Source organism: Ctenopharyngodon idella, chromosome 2 (genome assembly GCF_019924925.1).
Source record: "Ctenopharyngodon idella isolate HZGC_01 chromosome 2, HZGC01, whole genome shotgun sequence".
NCBI classification, from domain to species: Eukaryota; Metazoa; Chordata; class Actinopteri; order Cypriniformes; family Xenocyprididae; genus Ctenopharyngodon; species Ctenopharyngodon idella.
In genome coordinates, this window is record NC_067221.1 from 30,109,107 (window position 1) to 30,130,596 (window position 21,490).

Below are 21,490 nucleotides of genomic sequence, written 5' to 3' on the forward strand. Positions count from 1 at the left end.
CAAACGCGCTCGGGCACGGTTCAGTGTTAAGTGTGAGTACACCCTAAATTTAACTTATTCAAAGGTGAGGGCCATATGTATGTTTGACAATTTTTTTTTTTTTTTTTTTTACTATTTATTTAATTCCTCAAATCAGTTTTATGAATGATGCTGAGCCAGCAAAGGAAATTGTTCTTACAATTTAAAATACACCAAACGCAACTTAATTTGACACAAACGCATAACCGAAGGTGCAAACAAAGCTCCAGAATTTTATAAACATCCCATGCCAAGTCAATACAGAAACACCGGGACAGAATGTGATGACTTGAAAACAAACAAAAGCTTAAATTATGCATTTATATCTACATTTCCTGACATGATAGATACTCTAGAGTTTACACCACAATGAAATCATAATTTCCTATACACAACCCCTGACAAAAAATAGGCTACAACACACACGCGCGCGCGCGTATTTTGTAGGAATTATCATGTGGTACATTTTTGTAATGTAGCCTACTTGCAAAAAATATTTTAAAAAGTTCTGATCAACCACATTTCGTTGTTAAATTATTGCCTGCTGTCGAGGTGCAGTTTTGATGACGTTTGAAGAGCAACCTATAAAAAGTCTGTGCTAAGGGCGTCTGTCACTGAAAACACGCCCACAATAATCTGACGTCACTAAAGATACGCCCACCACGAGTGATCTGCTGTCAACATTATTTCACTTTGCTCGTTAGTTTTTTAATGACAAACAAACTGAAAGCGACCGTTGCGCTCTATGAAAAACGCAACTCTATGCAACTGGACCAACAGTAAATGTGATCTTCCAAGAATAGCTTCTCTTTAGGAGCTCAACGTTAGCTGCAGTAATAAGATTAATCCTTTAGAGGAGAAATCTAGGCCCATGTGTATTAGAAAAGCCAACTGAACATCGTCACCTTTTTCAAAACATCTATAATGGTGAGTTACTCTGTTTATTGCTCACTAACAAACTACATGGTGTGAAAGAGATAAAGTGAGATCTCAACTAAGATTTACTTTGTGCAAGTTTGATCTCTGAATAACCTTTAAAAAGCAAACAAACCTTAGGAACGTTCAAGAGCCATACATGTGTTATCTGGGTATTATAACTTCCTGTAGGAGAAAGTGAATTTTGCGTGCATTTTTATAGTCTATTAAGTGTAATGTTTCAGTTCCTTTTTACAGTGTTTTACAATTTTGTAAACTATACACAGTTAAAAATAAATACATAAAACTTTGTGCCAAATACCTAAATCATATCTGCAAATTGGCAGTTATTTTATAACATAGGTAATTTCATAATTTGACTGTACATCAAAGAACACGATTAAATTATCTATAAAAAACGTGTTGTAATTTTAAATGTGGATATTATCCTGTGGTTTGACTGTGCTAACTGAAAGTTTAGTTGAAACTGACAATTTATTTGAAAATCTAACTGAATAACCAATAACAGACAAAGCTGAATACCAGTAAAAGAGATTACTCTGAAAGGTAAATTTATTATATGACTTATACAGGTATTTAAATATATACATATTTAATTACCCATATTCAAAAATGTCTTAATAACAACACTGTGAATTTAAATTGAATGATTTCACTCAGTTTATGGGTTTTAATGAATAGCAAAGATGTCTAAAAATGTATAACTCATGGAATTTTTGAATAATAATCCCATGAATTACAGTAAGTATTAAATTTTGAAAATAACACTATTAACAACGTGCCACTTGGGCCTTCTGTGCCAATTCAGGGAGGCTCATCTAACTCCAAGGGTTTAATTTTACCTTTTCACTTCAAAATAAAAGCAGTAGGCCTATTTTTTTTTTTACTCCACAAATCTAAAAGCATTGACAAATAGACACCAAAAAACTTGTATTCAACATAATACAATGTCACAGATCACTATTTTCACAAAATTAGGTTAGATTGTGTTCATCTTGTCCTGTGGGTTTATAAATACAGTTAAATGTATTTGTTTAACATGGTAATGATTTGAATACAGTTTTCTCAAATGTATGTAGACATGACAAATGTTTCTAAATTTGCATTACATAATAAAATATTTTACTGGTGGTTTGATATTATGTATTTAAACCAAAGTTCCTTTAAGACAAATCATTTCACTCGGTGGCCATCTTTGAAACGCCTCTCAGGCATCCAAGTGCAGCTCCTATCTTTTTGAATGGGGAAACATCAAATTCTCCAAAACTGTTCACTCTGCTTACGATTAAATTTCATATTTGAAAACCCCAATGAAATCTGACAACAACAGTCTCATAAAGCTTGTTTCTTATGTTCAAATAGCATTTAAAAAAGCTTATTTTTCATGCTAGACCAGCCAATGTGCATGCATAGTCATGGAGCTTCTAATGGCAGCTGCAGTGCGATGACTTTACTAATCAACAATTGGCTCTTTGACTTAGAAGGCAGGGCTTATTCGTCATATTGGGTGTTGCACTTTCTCCCATTCATAAGTAATAGGAGTGCACCGTCTTCCTAAATATAAAGTCTTTGTTTAAACTCATATTATCATCTGCATGACTCATCTAGAAAACATCTACTTCACTGTTTAAGGCAACAGGCATCATCAATGTAATTCATTGGTAACAATATTAAAGAATTATACAATGCTATTCTCAGCATAGAGTTTTTGTTTCAGGATGAACAGAGTTGTTCCTCCCTGACTGACATTAGTTTGGAGTGGGTGTGTCACAACGTGGAAGTGCTTTGTGTTGCACAAGAGGATGGATCACTACAGTTCCGCCACTGTCCTTTATTTCCTCAAGAGTTGGCTGATCAGCTGCTGCACAGGATGGCTGATGAGGGTATGATGATGCTTCCAAAAATCTTGAGATTGTGTATATATATATATATATATATATATATATATATATATACACACACACACACACACACACACACACACACACACACACACCGATCAGGCATAACATTATGACCACTGACAGGTGAAGTGAATAACACTGATTATCTCTTCATCACGGCACCTGTTAGTGGGTGGGATATATTAGGCAGCAAGTGAACATTTTGTCCTCAAAGTGGATGTGTTAGAAGCAGGAAAAATAGGCCAGCGTAAGGATTTGAGCGAATTTGACAAGGGCCAAATTGCGAATGCTAGACAACTGGGTCAGAGCAACTCTAAACCTGCAGCACTTGTGGACTGTTCTCGGTTTGCAGTGGTCAATATCTATCAAAAGTGGTTCAAGGAAGGAACAGTGGTGAACCGGCAACATGGTCAGGGGTGGCCAATGCTCACTGATGCACGTGGGGAGCGAAGGCTGGCCCGTGTGGTCTGATCCAAAAGACGAGCTACTGTAGCTCAAATTGCTTAAGAAGTTAATGCTGGTTCTGATAGAAAGGTGTCACAATACACAGTGCATCGCAGTTTGTTGCGTATGGGGCTGCATAGTCAGGGGACCAGTCAGGGTGCCCATGCTGACCCCTGTCCACCGCTGAAAGCGCCAATAGTGGGCACGTGAGCATTAGAACTGGACCACGGAGCAATGGAAGAATGTGGCCTGTTCTGATGAATCACATTTTCTTTTACATCACATGGATGGCCGGGTGCGTGTGCATCGCTTACCTGAGGAACACATGGCACCAGGATGCACTATGGGAAGAAGGCAAGCAGGCGGAGGCAGTGTGATGCTTTGGGCAGTGTTCTGCTGGGAAACCTTGTGTCTTGCCATCCATGTGGATGTTACTTTGACACGTACCACCAAAATAAACCATTGTTGCAGACCATGTACACCCTTTCATGGAAACGGTATTCCCTGGTGGCTGTGGCCTCTTTCAACAGGATAATGCACCCTGCCACAAAGCAAAAGTGGTTCAGGAATGGTTTGAGGAGCACAACAAGAAGTTTAAGGTGTTGATTTGGCCTCCAAATTCCCCAGATCTCAATCCAATCAAGCATCTGTGGGATGTGCTGAACAAACAAGTCCGATCCATGGAGGCCCCACCTCGCAGCTTACAGGACTTAAAGGATCTGCTGCTAACATCTTGGTGCCAGATACCACAGCACACCTTCAGAGGTCTAGTAGAGTTCATGCCTTGACCGGTCAGGGCTGTTTTGGCAGCAAAAGTGGGACCAACACAATTTTAGGAAGGTGGTCATGCCTGATTGGTGTGTGTGTGTGTGTATATGTGTGTGTGTGTGTATGTGTGTATGTGTGTATATATATATATATATATATATATATATATATATATATAATATTGCTTTAAAATAATAAAAAAGGTTTGTTTCTGCCCCAATAAAAAAGACATGATCTGGATAGAACAACTGTTGTTACCAAGTACATACAAATTGTTCACTGCAAAATCAGCACTAGTTAAAAAAAAATACTAGAGAACTGGCTGACTAAAATCAGCTTGAAAATGCTATCTCATGAAATTTGTACATGAAATTATTCGACATACAAAGATGGATCCTTAATTTCTTAAAGGCCCACTGAAGTGCCTTGAAACGTGCAGCGTTATTCAATGTGTTGACGTAATTTCCACTGAAACAGGAAGACAAGGTGGGACATCGAGCAGCTCCTCCCCTTTTTTAAAATAGCCAATAACATTTTGTTTATATCATAGCTTGACCAAAGCTGTTGAGCTCGGTAAAGCTGCAGTTTCCTCCTAATCTCCTCCATATCGCTTTAAAATATTACATTCTGTGAAGAATTCAAATGGGTCTGATACATTTTCTGGTATGTGCCGACTCACGCATATGATCCGCTCTGAGACCAGAGCAGACTGTGTGCGTGCTGCGGTGGTTCACATGACACTAAGGTGAAACCAGACTTCATTCGCCCCAATGGAAAGTATATTTACACTGTCTGAATCATTCCCTGTGCACTATATAGTGCACTATGTGCCATTAACCATGTAGAAAATAGTAAATGTGTGAACAAGTGAACAATTTTAGCTGCAGCTTCAGCGTCTATTTATAATGTAGGGGGCAGGACGCTTCAGATTCTAGAGAGCCTTTGATTGGACAGAAAATCTGATGAGAAGCTGAAGTGCAGAGTGATGTCATCAAAATCATTGATCCATACTGGCGGAAGTGAGAAACTGTACATTTTGAACGCTTATATCTTCTAAATATGAATTTTGTCATTGTTTTGGAGTACACAAGCTTATAGATAACAGTAAGGCTTATGGAATGCCAAGTCTGAATTGTTTTGAATTTCAGAAAATGCAGAATAGAGGAATTATTATATTAACCTTTACTCAGGGTGTGATTTGTAGGGGGGGATTTCCCCCTTCTGGTCTATGAAATGAATAAATGTATAAATAAATAAATATATACATAAATAAGGAAATAAATGTATAAATAATTTATTTTTGTTTTTTTGCTTTTCTACGTATATTTATATATTATTTCTGCTTTTTAAATTTCTTCGTATATTTATTTATGTATTTATTTATTTTTAATTTCGGCAGACTTGGCATTCCCTAAATGCTAACATATTCATACTAAAAGACAAAAAGCTTGTTCGAGATGCATCGGTGCTGTGCAGACCGATCAGCATATGACATCAAAGTATCGCGAGAGCGATTCAAAAGCATAAGGAGTCGTTTGCACTCCAATCGATCTCGCTGTACTTTGATGTCATACGCCAATCAGTCTGCGCAGTGCCGATGCATCTCGAACAAGCCTGTTGACTTTCTCAAACGATTCGTTCAAAGTTGCAGATTCATTCACGAAGTGGGTTGTAGTTCTGCTGTGGCTTTTGTTGGAACTATTATTTTGTTGTGAAATAGAGCAAATACTGACAATACTGTAAAGAACATCACTTAATATTACCCTTTTGTTTGTTGAACTGTTGTATAAAATCAATGTCACATTTGCAATCGTGGACATTTGGATTTGCATTCTTGCTCGTATAATATTATCAACATTAAAAACAAGAACTCACAAAAGGTATGTTTTGTAAGAGTTTGACTCTTAAACTGATCTCTCTATGCACCTTCTGTGCCAAGCTATTTGCTCTTCATGCTAGTAAGTGCTAAATCTACTGTACGTTGTAGAGAACGGCAGTAATGTAGCGCGATTTGCTAAGGCAGCAGACTCTGCACGCAACCTATATGCATACTGCCAGTTTTGACCACACAAGATGTGGTATTTTAATTGTATTGTAATTGTATCGGTTTTAATGTTATTTTAACATGGGGAAGAATTAAATAAACAGCAAAATTCAGCTTTTTGTTCGCATACCCCCTCTGTCAGCTCGCGTACCCCAGTTTGGGAACCACAGCTATAACCCTTTTAGTTGCCTGCAAATTCTGTTGCATGATGTTGCGATCTGTTTTCCCATTCCTCTCAGGGGTCCTTAATGACAGAACCATAGGCATTTTCAAGAATCTGGAGCACCTGCGTTTACAGCGAGCGTACATCCAGTCCTCACACCTCTCAGCTGAGGCCTTCAGACTGGCTCTCTGCCCTCACAAGCTTCAAGAACTGAATGCTTCACATATACATAGTGACATCACAATCTCGGATGTTCTCCACAGTATTACCTCCAGCAAAGTCTGCAGACAAGGCCTCCAGACACTGCTGATGAATGGCTTACATCTTTATGGGGAAGCAGGTGAGGAGTCACTGCAGGCCTGCTTCAGCATGCTCCGGAGCTTAAAGAAGCTTTCTCTGGCCTGGACAGACCTGGATGACAAAAGTCTGGAGGATATCTGCACAATGCCCATGCTGGAGAGCTTGGACATCTCTGGTACTAACATCACAGACCTAACACCTCTGTTGAGTTGTGACTCACGTCTCAGGTCCCTGACTGCGCATGGGCTTCAGAAGCTGGATATGCCATCCTCTAGCCTAATCTTAGTACTCTCCAAGCTGCAGTTGCTGAGGCACCTGGACATCTCTAATGACAAGCTGGTAATGGATGGAGACAACCTGGTGCAGCAACTGCTAGAGCGCCCAGGGATCCTTCCACATCTCGTGTCCCTGGATGTGTCGGGCTGGAGAGGTGTAAGCGATGCTACCATCCAAGCCTTTGTAGAGGTGCGGCCAGATATGAGGTTTATTGGGCTGCTGGCCACAGGTGCAGGTGGCTCTGAGCTTCTGTGTGGAGATGGAAATCTAAAGGTAAGAGTTTTTGTTCACACTAACTGACTGAAAATCTTAAAGGGGCCATGAATCGAGAAATCAAATTTTCCTTGATCTTTTGACATAATATAAAAGGTTGTTTTATTATAAGCTTGTTAGTCCAAAAACAACTTTATTGAAACCAAGCTGTCAAAGCTGTACTCCCACCTCTTTATTACATAATAGATATGAATACATTAGCACAAGACTGCCTGCAGTGAGACAGATCAGTACCTACTTCTTCATCTCCTCTTTGGCCACCCACTGGCGCATGTTAGCGAAGTGATGCGGAGAGAAGGGAGAGATACTAAAACATGATCACTGGACTAAAAATGTCATTACCTCCCAAAGGATCCTAATATTAGGAAAGTATGTGAATGTCTCAGTAGAGCATTACTTGTTTGTTAGTTCATTTCATTGTGGATTCTTTGGTAAACCAGTCGCAATTCGATGCAGGCATTCCAAAGTGACATTTAAGGAATATGGACCTGACAGAAATGCCACAACCAGGGTTTGAAATTAACACCCGGTCAACAGGAAACCCACCGAAAATCCTGTAAAAATCCTAGTAACATTATAAGTGCTCATCTGGAAATAAAAATAAAATAAAACAAAAATGCAATTCAAGACCCCTTTAATCTAATATGCAGCAGCATGACAATAGTAGATAACAACTATTGATGAGCAGACAGTGAAGCACACTTGATCCACTCCCGCTTCTTTTAGTATTTCACATTTACCCGGAGCCTGAATGGCGCATAAAAACTGTTTAACTGGGCAGTTCCTGACCAGAATAAGCAGCAAAGTGAGCCATACTTCATGCTGCTATTTAAAAGTCTGTCTATCTGAGACTAGAAACATGATAGCTTGCAGAAAAATACATTTGACTGCCATTTCATTGAGCATGTGACAAATATAAAAACACGTCAGGGGCCGTATTCACAAAACATTTTATCTTACCACTAAGAGTTCTCCTAAATAGCAGTAAAAGTTCTTAGCTAAGAGTTTTCTCTTAAAACCTATTCACAAAGCTGCTGAGACCAACTTTACTCAGGAATAGAGAGAAGTCTTAAGCTAAGAGTAAGGGCGGGGCTGACCTCATTGCTATGGAGTATAAAATAGTATAGTATAAATAAATAAAAATAGTTTATTTTTTATTTATTTAATATAATATATATATATATATATATATATATATATATATATATATATATATATATATATATAACCCTCTTCGTTGGTGTGCTCCCCCAAATGTCTCTGCGTTGTGTGATATACTGGGTGTAAGAGGAGGACACCAAGACCGTTGTTGTGTCACAGCAGTGAAGCTTTCTTTTTATTTGTCTCGTACACATCAGCCACTTGTCACAAAGGAAGAGTATTGTGTTAATTCCAAATTAACATCAAAACATTATATATCAAATTACAACAGGCAGCAAAATAGCTGTAGCTGCAGCCAATCACATGGTTGCAAACTAAGGAAAAATAAACAACAACATACAAAAAACTAAAGATAGATGTAAAATATATGCAAAATACAAATGATACAAACCACAAAATACACAAATAAACCTTGAACACAATACAATATAAGGAAAAATATACTCCACCACATAGAATTTACAACATATGAAATAATATCAGAAATATGAAACCATCCATCAAAAATAACTGCACATATACGTTAATAAACCTCTCTAACAACAATATATCTCTTTATATAACACGGATGGTCAAAATAATCATATACATTTATAAGATAACGAAGAGCAGAGAAGACCCTCCTTACCTTGTCACAAAGGAAGAGTATTGTGACCAACAACAGCTCCACCCATGTAAAGAGGGCACAATCAAACACAGCTCCCCCCTACTGCTGGAAGAACATATTACATCTTCCCCACATCTATACACACACACACACACACACACACACACACACATATATATATGTGTATTATATATATATATATATATATATATATTTATATTTTTATAAAAATGTTGCCATATTCAAAAAAAGGTTTTAAAATGTATGCTAAGTGTCACTAATTAAACTAGTAAATACAGTTAATTGTCCGGCTCAGAATTCAAGCGACATTTTATATTACAAAGTTTGGGAGGAGCACATTCAAACGGTCTATCTAATCAGCTTGAGAGGAGGAATACACAGACGAGAGCCGACACACCTATAGTTACTTCGACAGTTTTCTGCATCCCTCCGCCACCCTGCTCCTCACTCTCGGCTGGGGATAAAGGGGAGAACTCTGGGTTTGGGCTAAATTCCAAGCTTGGAGTCCTCGATCCCATTGGACAGGACATGAGATACGCTTATTATATATATATTTTTTACTCTATTCAATCATTTGTAAGTGTGAACTCATGAAAACCACTGCCACAGGTGATCGGACAATATATATATATATTTTTTTTTTGGCGTCTCATCGTAGATTCAAATCTATAAATCAAAATGTATTGCGTTTATGAAGGAAAAAGTTCAGCATCTAAGGCTCTATCGCTATTGCCTCAATGGTGTACAGTGTCTTTGGGTGGATTAGGACTGTTTGTGATTTGGTCTTAGTGACTTAGGAGTCCTCTTGACTACTCCTAACGTTTCACAGATTTAGGAGCTAGTTTTGGCGCTAAAATGCTTTGTGAAATACTTTTAGAGCAAAAATTTAGGACTCCTAAAATTAGGACTGACACGCCCATTATTTTTAAGAGTTTCTCCTAAATCTGCAATTTAGGAGCTGCTTTTAGCCTTAAGATGTTTTGTGAATACGGCCCCAGAACTAATAGCAGATTTTGCCAGGACTTGCAAATTCTTAGAAAGGAAGATATTTGTTATCACATCCAGGTGGCTGGAGAGTCCAATTTGACCCAACTGTGTGAAGCCTTGAGGAGATACAGCGACCGAGAGAGTTTTATACGAGAGGTTCTTACACATCTCTACAGTCACACCAGTGACATGGAAGGACCTCAGCCAAACATATTAAAGGTACAAAATTTTTCTTTAGCAGTTTTTCTGTTGTCTGATGATCTGTATTTGTGAACGAAATCTGAACAGGTTAAGCTGGTTTCTTACCAGGATCAGTGACAAATATGAGTGTTTATTATAAAGAAAATGAAAAATCTACTGTAAAACACACATTTTACATTTTTTGTACCATGTTCAAGAAAAGTATATAAAATATACTTCATTATGATGTGGGGACATCTGTATAACCCTGAGATGTTTTATATATGTATCTTTTTTTTTTTTTTTTTTTTTTCAAAATTCATACAAAAAGTATATACATACTCTTAAAACCTCACTTTACTGTAAAAGATCTTGCCTCATGTTTAAAAACACATTGTTCTAGTGTGCTAAATTTATACAATGTACATATGGCTCTTTCTGTTGCAGCTGGTACTGGCTGGAATGCAACACCACACAAATTCTCTCCATGTTCAGCTTGTGGCCACTGCATGTGTGTTTAACCTGACCGTACAGGAGCTGGTGCTGGAATTGCCCTTACACCTGGTGGGAACTGTAGTTCAACAGCTTCTTACAGCCATGAAGAATTTCCCAAACCACGAGCAGGTATAAACACACACAGGCTGCATTCGATATTCATCCTATTCATCCTATTCATCGTCCAACTGTATGTACAATAAAGCACCCACATAGTATCCTATTTGGGATCCGCTGATAGACGCCTACTTTCAAACGCTTCCGTGTGTATCTGTGTAAGTGCTCGGTGAAGACCATCAAAGATTAGGGTTGGGAATCGTAAGAAATTTTCCGGTTCCAATTCCGGTTCTGCCTAATGATTCCGGTTGCGATGCTAGTTCCATTAATATGATTAAACAAACAATAAAAATAGAGGTAAGGGAAAAATGCACAATACTCAACTCAAAAAGTCCTTTTTGTGTTTATTATACTTGTAAAATGAGTTTAACAGACTTGCAATCTCAACAAATTTGGTAACACTTTACAATAGGGTTAATTAGTTAACATTAGGTAACATGTAACTATAACTACTAATGAACTGCATTTGTACAGCATTTATTAATCTTTGTTAATGTTAATTTCAACATTTACTGATACATTATTGTTATATTGTATTTGTTAACATTAGTTAAGGCACTGTGAACTAACATGAACAAACTATGAACTGCTGTATTTTTATTAACTAACCTTAACAAAAACACTTCTGGGTCACAAGAAGACTTCACACCTACATCAGTAGGATCCATGGGCCACAACTCTTGTGGCTGAACAAGAAATGGAGGACCAGAAATCCATATCTGTTTTTTCAAGAATGAATCCACCTCTGGATGCTAGGTCAGCTGGATTGTTGGATGAATTCACAAACCTCCATTTTGTGACTTCAGAAACCTTACAAAACATTTGAATCTTGAAGTCTCATTTCGAATGTACTTAAGCACCAAGGTGCTGTCTGTCCAAAAACAGAATCCTGAAATTGCATGTTAAGCTCCTTCTTCCACAATGTGTCCATGCGACTAGCAAGTGTGGCAGCTGTGAGCTCCAGACGAGGGATAGTGATAGATCTTAAAGGCATAACTCTTGCTTTACTCATTAGAAAAAAAAGGAATGGGCAAGTTGTTGATCATTATGAAGTAGTAAATAGGACACCATGCCATAACCCTTCTCACTAGCATCTGAAAAGTGATGCAGTTGGGCAGATGTAGTTTCTCCGAAGTTTTCAGCCTTTAAACACCTGCAGACCTCGAATTTCTCCAATTCATAAAGTTCCTCCAACCAACTTGTGCATCGCTGAATGTACACTGTAGGGCTGCACGATTTATCGCAATTTTATCGCACACGATTTGGCAAAGGCTGCGATTATTTTATGCGCAGCTTGTCAGAGCTGTACAGCTCTGTGATCAGTAGTAAATGCTTCTCCATCTGAAAGGCAGAGGGCGCTCTCGCGCAGAAACTGCAAATGTGCCCTGCTGCCGAAGTAGAACACGTGTCATTCCAGGAAATCCCATACTAACGCTGTAGCTGAATAAACAGAAGATTGAAACGTTTTGGTTGACTAAACATGACTAATAAACACACGACTGCCTTATTCTGTGTAAGAAGCCACATCATCTCACAGAAGGGTGCTCAACTGTCGTTATGAAGTGAGTTTGGAGTAAAAACATGTTATTAGATGTTGTCTTTTGTTGGACAAGATGCTAATAAATGCTTCTCATGTCTGGAAAGATGTTTGACGCGTGTTGCTTTTTCAAATGCACATTATGAGTGATTCAAACTCGCAGTGCTTTCAGATGGATTAGCATTTGGAGCCATAGTTCATTGACAAGCCACGCATAAAAAAATAATTGCAGCTTTGCAATTTCATAATCGCACTAAGCCAAATTGTTTAAGCGCGATTTCAATGTTTTTTTTCTAATCGTCCGATTAATCGTGTAGCCCTAGTACACTGTTGGAATAGTGCTGTCCCACCCAATTTTTCTCTACACAGATCTTGAAGTATCATTTTGGCACGTAGAATCACAGGAGACAGAAAGCCAAGAGGTCATAGATAGAACTAATGATAGAAAGAATTCTTCTTCTCGTAAGAGGTCTATCCTTGATGGTCACCTTGAACTTGAAGACATCAGACTCCGCACACCACTGCACGCCTAATGCTCTTTCCAAAGGTAGCGTGTCATGTTCCAAATCCAAGTTCTTTACTTTTTTGTCCCTGTCTTCCTCGGGGATGGCATTTAACACAGTGCGGCTGTTACTTATCCGTTTTGTTAAACGGAATCCACCTTTGGCGCACATTTCTGTGAGCTTCTGGTACAATAGTACAGCATCTGAATCTGTAGGCACAGATACAAGACAGTCATCTACATAGAAGTTATTAAAGGCAATGTCTATAGTCTTGGCATCATACAGATCCTTATGGTCCTCTGCACACTTTCTCAATGCATAGCTAGAGCAACATGGAGATGATGTCGCTCCAAACAAATGTACAACCATTCTGTACTCTTTCAGATTGCCATCAGTGTTTCCTCCTGGCCACCAAAGAAACCTCAAGAGATCACAATCATCAGGATGCACCTTGACTTGATGAAACATCGATTCTATGTCAGCCATCATGGCAACATACTCCATTCCTAATTGCACAAGAACACTCACCAGTGAACTTGTTAAATCTGGACCTTGCAAAAAATCTTCATTTGAATGATGTTCCTTGGTATGATGCTCAGCAATCAAACACAACTCTGATCTTTTGTTTTTTAGGATGATGCACACCATGGTGAGGTATGTACCATAAGCGTCCATCAAGTCTTTCCAGTTCATTTGTGGGAACCCTTTCAGCATGGTCTTTAGCAATGACACTCTCCATAAAGGTAGTATATTCAACATGAAAAGTAGCATTTCTTCAAAGCCTTCTTTGGAGATTTTAGAACAAGTTATTCAACGATTGCTCTATTCCTTCTTGGCATGATTACCTTTTCATTTTTAAGTGGAAGACCAATGTAAAAATGCCTGATGATCAGTCTTTCTGACCGTGAAACAAAATCCATGAATTGATGATATTCCTTTGACAATCCTTGTGGTTCCTCTTGAACACATTCAGGAAAGTCAGCCCTGAACTGTTGCTCCCACAACTCATCCAGTTTCATAACTGTGATCCTATTAACAGTCATGTAAGGATGGTCCTCAACAGCATACTCTTCCTGTTGCTTAATTGGTCCATTAACTGCCCATCCAAACATGGTTTTAATGGTGTATGGACTATTGTCTTGACTGCGAATAATCTGCCATGGCTTCAATGCCTCTGGCACATTAGCATCAATCAACAACTCTACATCAGCATCAATTGAAGGCAAACATAGGTGACTTAAATGAGGCCAACAAGCAAGATCGTTTTGTGTGGCAATGTTGGCTTTGTTTACAGGCATGGTCTTCTGTGTGTATACTTCTGGTAAAGCACAATAATGCTCTTGATTCAATCCTAACACTTCCAAGTCCTTGAGAACATAACAGAAGATGGATTTGTCCTGATTCATGGTTCTCATTAAAATGTTAATTTTCTTTGCGGAGAGATTGAGCTTGGACATCAAACTCTCTGTGCAGAAAGATGCAGAGCTCCCAGAATCTAGGAAAGCATAGGTGGTCACAACTTTACTTCCTTTCTTTGATTTCGCACATACAGGAACAATGGGCAATGCACAATTATCTTTACCAGCCCCAGTAAGATCACTGGACTGGAGCGCGACCAAAGCACTTCCCACTGTTGACTTTTACTCATCTTTATTATACTGAATGCCCCTTTTCTCTGATGAAATAATATGAAGAAGGCTTGGGTGTTTGAGGTGGCATATCTTACATATGGTTCTCTCCTTACAATCACAGCTGATATGTCCTTTACATAAGCAACCAAAACAAATGCCCTTCTTCTTCTAGAAATTCATCTTTTCGCCATGGGTTTTTCCAGCGAGCCTTTTACAGGAATCCAAAGCATGTTCTCCTTTACAGAAAAGACAGATGTTGTTCACAGTCTTCCCACTATACTCCTTTGCACCAATTGCAGTGACTAGTGGCAAAACTGCTTCTGGGTTTTGAACAAGGTGATTTGCTATTAAAGTTTCTATCTCCACTAGGCAGAACATCTTGAATGTTTCCAAATACCGGATCTGTGACTATTTTCACTTGTCTTTCTATGAAGTCCACAGTGTCAGAAAAGCAAGCTGGGTGGTTACATCTTTCTTGTAAATCATAAGCCACTATTCTCCATTTGTCTCTGAGCTTATAAGGAAGTTTTGCACAAACGATTTGTGCAAAAAAATCATTCATGTAACAAATGAATAACTCATTCATGTAACAAATATCCTGCATAGCGTTACAACAGCTCCTGAGAAATAAGCTGTAGTCCTGCAGAGCCTTAGCATCCTCAGACTGTATTGTTCTCAATGAAAGTGCCTTTTCCATGTAAGCTGAGACTATCCTCACCTCATTACCGAAGTGCTCCTTGAGCAAAGCCCTTAGCCCTTATTTACCTATATCATCATATGCTGACAGCTCCTAACAAGCTCCTTAGGTTGCCCTCTAGTGTACTGTTCAAGGAAATGCAAGGAATCTGCACTGCCACTTGTTTTCTTTTCCACAAACTCTTCAAATGCTCTTATAAAGTCGTGTTAACGTAATGGATCACCATCAAAGAATGGGACCTCCCTTGGTGAAGACAAGTTCTGTTGCTGAACTAATAGGGCAGCAATTTCATTTTGCTTGTCAATAATCTTAAGGATACTTCCTCCTTCCAAACCATCCTGCACACTCGATCCATGTGCACCTTGCAATCCAGGTCCATGTCCACCATCATGGCTGATGCTGGGCAATGCAGAATGTGTCGACCTTGTTTTAGATCTTACAATCTGTTGCTGTTGTTGTTGAGCTAGCTGAGTTGGGAAATGCCTTGAATCCTCTTGTGTTGCTTGAGTTTGTGAATAAGATACAGGTGGCTGTCGTGGCATTGAATGTGAACTTGAAGATAAAAATAATTCCACATTAGGGTTAAGAGAATTGGTTCCAAGTATTTTTCATCCTTAAGGCATTGGTATCAGGACGGTTAGTAAATTCACTTGATTCTGATTTTGCGTCGCTATATATCTTGGCCATTGATACAGCGATTTTTAGTAAGCTCCATTTGTTCTTTTTTTACTCCTCAGATCCTCCTCTTCTTTCTGTAATGCATGTTTGCGTTTTAACATTTTCTGATGTGCCAACAAAGTTGCCATTTTGGCCTCAACCTTAAGATGAGCAGTAGAAGATCGACTGCATTGAGATCCATGAGTTGTCCTTGATGATGTTTTCCTGCTCACATTAGAAACACTGTCTGTTGGTTGTATTTGATTCTGCACTTCACCATAGTCCATATAACTGTTCTGACATTCACTTGGAACATTCATATTATGAGATGAAGAAACTGGTTCATCAGAAGATGGGATATTAGAATCACAACTCAGCTGAGGTTCAATAGGGTTATCCATTGCTCTTGTATCATGAACAACAGAGAGTGATGGGCAAAGATTTGCATAACTTTGAGGCAAAATGCTCAAAAAATGCTGTATTCTACTCAGATTCTTAGCTTCATTCTACCATCCTTCAACATCTTCCACAAACCCACCATTGTGCATAGAAACTGAATGAAACCACTCATTTTGTTTGTTTTGATCATCAGGAGGAATAAAAGGAAGTACTTCTTTGTGCAACACAGATGCATCATCTTTCAAACATTTCAAAGATCCCAACATTGAAGACACTTGTAAAGCATTTATCACGTTTCATTAGATCTTTCATTGATAAAATCAAGTTTTTCATTTGATTCACCTTAGCTTTGCGATCCTTTTGCAGTGCTTCAATTTTCCGTGCCAGTGCCTTTGCCATAAGCTTAGGCTCTCTTTTGCTGCTCTCAGCAGCGGTCTCAGACTCATCTGAGTCCATTTCTCACACAACGCATTCCCAGTACTCCAAACAGTGCCGTATTCAACGTGCATAAATCCAGCCAACAAATTTATGAATGGGTGCAGCACCACAGCGCAATAACAAGTGCGTAGCAAACTTGAAATGCATTCTACAACCGCAATCCATCTAACTAAGCGGCACATAAACACACTGGCGACAACAGTGTCTTCTCATTCAATAAACAGCAATGCTGCAGCCAAACATAACAAAACTGCTCACATACCTCTTCTGCCGTCAGGATACAGAAGCGCGTTGTTTCACTTTAGTGTGCGCATCAGTGTTTCACATGCGGTGTGCAAAGAAATAATTTCCAATGATCCACTATGATCAAATCCAACAGTAGCCTTTTCTGTTGATTAATTGAAGCGGCGGCCAGTATCTGCTGAGAGGATAGTGGGAAGTAGTGGGAATAAATCCATGACGCGTTTCGATGCAAACTCGGGAGGTTTTTAATTACAATGTTGGAATGACCAGCAACATGCTGAATGAAGATTGTAAGGTAGAAAACGGAAAATAAACAAAAATAAAATGAAACAAACAAAACAGTCAACAGAAATTGAGCGCCCCAGCTACTCACCCCCTTCCTCCATGCTATCCACACTCAAACTATCAGGTAATATGCACCTATACCAAGTGGCGTGACAAACTGGAAGTGACAATTTCAAAATAAAAGACATCAAAACGTACCTGGCACTTACACAAAAATTAACAAGTACTGTATCAAATGTATTGCTCATGGTTAGTTCATGTTAGTTAATACATTAACTAATGTTAACAAATGAACCTTATTGTAAAGTGTTACCACAAATTCAACACAAATAAGATGCTTGGACACACATGTAAGATCCAGACAGGTGAAACAGAATATTTTTGTAAGCTGGCTTCATAAAGACTTCACTTGTTTCATGATTCAGTGATAGATACATTTTTAACAGTAATTTGTTGCCACCTAGTGGCATAACAATGCAATCAATACAGTCCTTATTTGAAGCACCCAGTTACTTTCAAAAGGTGATTTATTATATTTTGATCGGTAATGTAGACATCAGCGTTTATATCTGAATAAACTTTTGTATACTTCTGTGATAATTGGAATATTTGTAACACAGAAATAATGATACTGTGTAGTTAAAGATTGTTTGTGAAGCGGTTTTATATCTAAAAACGACAACTGCTCTCTCTAGATCAGTGGCAGCGCGAATGCAGATTTGAATGTCACGATATTATTTTTGTCAAAGGCTTAATATAGATGGGCAAATCGTTGTCATTTAGGAATTAGATCATGTGGGTGATGAAATCTAGAATGCGATCTTTTAAAGATTAATTGTGCAGCTTTGCTCTCTCTCTCTCTCTCTCTCAATTCAAATTCAAATTCAAAATAGCTTTATTGGCATGGTGAAGAAATCTTTACATTGCCAAAGCATTAGTAACACTGTACAATAAAAATAAATAAATAAAATAATAATAATGAAGAAAAAAAATCTAGCAATAAAAAAAGCAATAAAAAAAATTGCAATAAAAATGTTCAATCTTATAATATTTATAGAAGTGTCTCTAGTGAGTGTGTTGGTAGTTCTGGCTCTTTTGTCACGACAGGACCTCACATACCTGGCGGCCAGGTTTGAGCTTGCTGGGCTTTCTCCTAGCAGGTATGGGAGTTTGTCCATATTTTGTTTCTGATGGAAGTCTTTGTGGTGAGTTGTGAAATGGGGATAGAAAGTGTCCCTAATTTGTGCATATTTAGGGCAGGATGTCAGAAAGTGCAGTTCTGTTTCCACTTCATTCTCTTCCTTTGGTAGCCAGGTCTGTCTATGTCTGTCTCTATGGTGAGATTGTGTTCACTGAGTCTGTACATGCTCAGGACTTTTCTAAGTTTAGGGTAGCTCACTGTACTCAGGTATCCTGCCAATTCATATTCTCTGTTTAGGGCCTTTTACTTTGTAGGGCTGTTGCGTCTGTCCAATGTTTTGGGTATTTAGGTCTTGTGTAGTCAGCTCTAAGACCAATTGGCCGAGGGCGTTTCTTTCTGGTGTCAGCTCTTGGTAGTTCAGGGCTTTGTGATGGAGGGTCTGTTTATCACTATTTTTTAGGTGGGTATGGAATTTAATGGCCCTTTTTTGAATTGTGATTATAAGTGGGTACAATTCTTATTTGGGGTTTTGCGCTGTACTCGTAACAAAACTTTGCATAGTTCAGTGAACTCTTGGTTTGTGAGTGGGTCCCAAACTTCACACCCGTAGAGCACGATGGGTTCTATTACTGATTTGATTATTTTTATCCAGGTTCTGATTGGGATGTCAATTTTAATGTTTCTCTTAATAGCATAAATACTGAATAGACTTCAGTATCTAGTAGAGTAAGACCAGATGCTGCAGATTGATCCAGAGCCCTCGCTAACTCGTTTATGTATATATTGAACAGTGCAGGACTTAAGCTACAGCCCTGTCTCACTCCACGACACTGAGGGAGGAATTCTGTGTGTTTGTTACCAATTTTAACAGCAAATTTGTTGTTTGTGTACATTGATTTGATGATGTCATATGTTTTTCCTCCGATGCCGCACTGGATTAATTGAAGAAAAAGACCTTCATGCCAAATGGAGTCAAAAGCTTTTTTGTCAAGTCAACAAAGCATGAGAAAATTTTGCTTTTGTTTTGGTTGATTTGCTTATCAATTAAGGTATGGAGAGTGTATATATGGTCTGATGTGCGATATTTTGGTTGGAAGCCAATTTGACACTTGCTCAGGACATTTCTGCCTCTGAGAAAATGGGCTAGTCCGCTGTTTAGGATGTTGCAGAAACGTTTACCTAGGTTGCTGTTTCTCTCTCTCTCTCTCTCTCTCTCTCTCTCTCTCTCTCTCTCTCTGTGTATGAGTAGCACAAGGCCTTTTCAGTGCATTCATTGCTATAATATTCATGAGGTGAGTTGTCTCTAATAAAGGATATGCTTCCCATACTTCGCCCACCCATCACACCATTTTTGGAATCGCAACTTCATTGTAGCCAATCACAGACATATCTGTTGAGCGCGTGAACACAATGGCCAATCAGAGGTGTTTAAGAATCCACTCAACAGCGCTCAAAATGCTAGGGGAAAATGCTGTTATCGTCACATTTTAATTTCAGTACCGACTTGGTACAGAAGTTGGTACTTTTGACAACACTCATTTTCAGGTAATGTAATTTAGAAGTATGCAAGCACACTTGGGTTAAATTCTGTGTAAAGTCAATTCTGAGAATTGTTTTTAAACACGTTATAAATGCTTCAAATGTATTGCTGAAACACATTACAAAGACTGTGAACTATGTAGTACTGAATTGTGGAGTTAGACCGTTAAACAGTTTTTCACCAATTCTGTGTTCAGGATTTTTTTGCCCCTCCCTATAATAACTGTTAATGACGCACTGGAGCTACCAAGCATGGCTCCGCCCCTAACAAGATAATAGGTGTGTTCGACATCGGCTGCGGCTGGATGCAACTGATCAGCGAGAGTAGTGCAGTCGGGGTGGAGCTGAAAACGGAGACGTGAAGTCGGACACTTTCTGCTTCCTGTAGTGACTCTCGCGCTGCATTTGCATACTTTATCACAGCTGAAGTGAAATAAATGCAATATTTGACTAATACACAGATGTTTCAGAGACATTTTCATTCAATACTGCGTACAGCGCTGTTTCTACAAGAATAAAGTTAAACATAAGCATATATTATTTAAATACCAATGTAGTGGGGTCTATGTTTTTTTTATCAGTTTTATTTTGATAAACATGACACAATATAACATCATAACTACATGAAATGAGCTTTAACTGTTATAAAAAAATACAGATTTGTGAGCATTAGTGGAACTGAAGTTTTCAGAATAAACACAAAACACATGTGATCATTGTCATGCAGTGAATCCGGCCAATCATGGAACAGCTGTGTCGTCATCAGAGTGACACTGTGTCGTCTCCTGTGCAGCCGCTCTTAAGAAACGGCGCTGGCTGACTCAGCTGACAGCTCTTGAATCGCTATCGTGGTACTTTGATGCCATACGTCACAGTCACATGGCATTGGCGCTGTCTCAAGTTGGACAAAATTTCTAACCGGCATGCACTGCTTCAAGTCAGCTGGCGATTGGTCTGTGCACCGCTGAATGAAGGCGAACGAGCCTAATAACTACAGCTTATTAGCACCAGTGGCTCGCCCGCTCAATCGTGAGTTACTGTCATTACCGTTAGTTGTACAGCCTACATTTTGCTAGCTAGCTATGCCTTTGTCACGCTAATGCATATTACCTGGTTGCGATATTATACAAAACAGCTCGATCTCCTTATTTAAATTACCTAAAAACGATGATATGAAGAAGAGGTGGATTCATTTTTTGAAGAGCCATATTGATAGAGAATTTTTATTATTTTCAATGGTGAATCTGATTCTCATTACCGTAATAGTCATTTTTTTAAAAAACTTCTGTATGTTTAGAGTTGTCTTTCATTTAAGGAAGTACAACAGAAAGTGCCTTGATATAAATATATTTTATACATTTTAAAGGGGACCTATTATGCAAAATTCACTTTTATAAGTTGTTTGAACACAGATGTGTGTGTAGCAAATTAGCTCAAAATAAATATGATAATTAATCATAACTAGTTATAATTCATTATAAATATTTGGATTAATTATAAATATTTGGATTTGGATTAAAATTAACTTAATGTAATAAAATTAATATTATGATCAATTAACCTGTTTGGCCAATGAACACTCAGTGTTAATTGTTAATTCTAAGAAATGTTCATTTCCAGGTTATGGGAAATAACAATCTTATTGTACAGTACTACTCAGAGCATGTAGTCAGGATCGGCATAATTAGGGACTCCAGTATATGAGCATGAAACACGGACAACTTTA

The 21,490-nt window shown here is 38.4% G+C and overlaps 1 protein-coding gene across 6 annotated transcripts in view; it reads left to right on the forward strand.

The window, feature by feature from the left end:
- The first annotated feature begins 576 nt into the window (after window positions 1–576).
- The window catches only part of zyg11l (zyg-11 family member, cell cycle regulator, like), a 51,245-nt gene continuing 30,331 nt past the window's right edge, over window positions 577–21,490 (forward strand). The window contains exons 1-5 of one of the 6 annotated variants that reach the window (XM_051870569.1): window positions 577–945; window positions 2,672–2,837; window positions 6,354–7,126; window positions 9,981–10,121; window positions 10,530–10,706. In XM_051870569.1, coding sequence (XP_051726529.1) covers window positions 943–945; window positions 2,672–2,837; window positions 6,354–7,126; window positions 9,981–10,121; window positions 10,530–10,706 — 1,260 coding nt within the window. In that variant the 5' untranslated portion in view covers window positions 577–942. The remainder of the gene's footprint in view (window positions 946–2,671; window positions 2,838–6,353; window positions 7,127–9,980; window positions 10,122–10,529; window positions 10,707–21,490) is intronic. The other 5 variants (XM_051870550.1, XM_051870540.1, XM_051870532.1 and 2 more) reach the window with 5 other exon arrangements.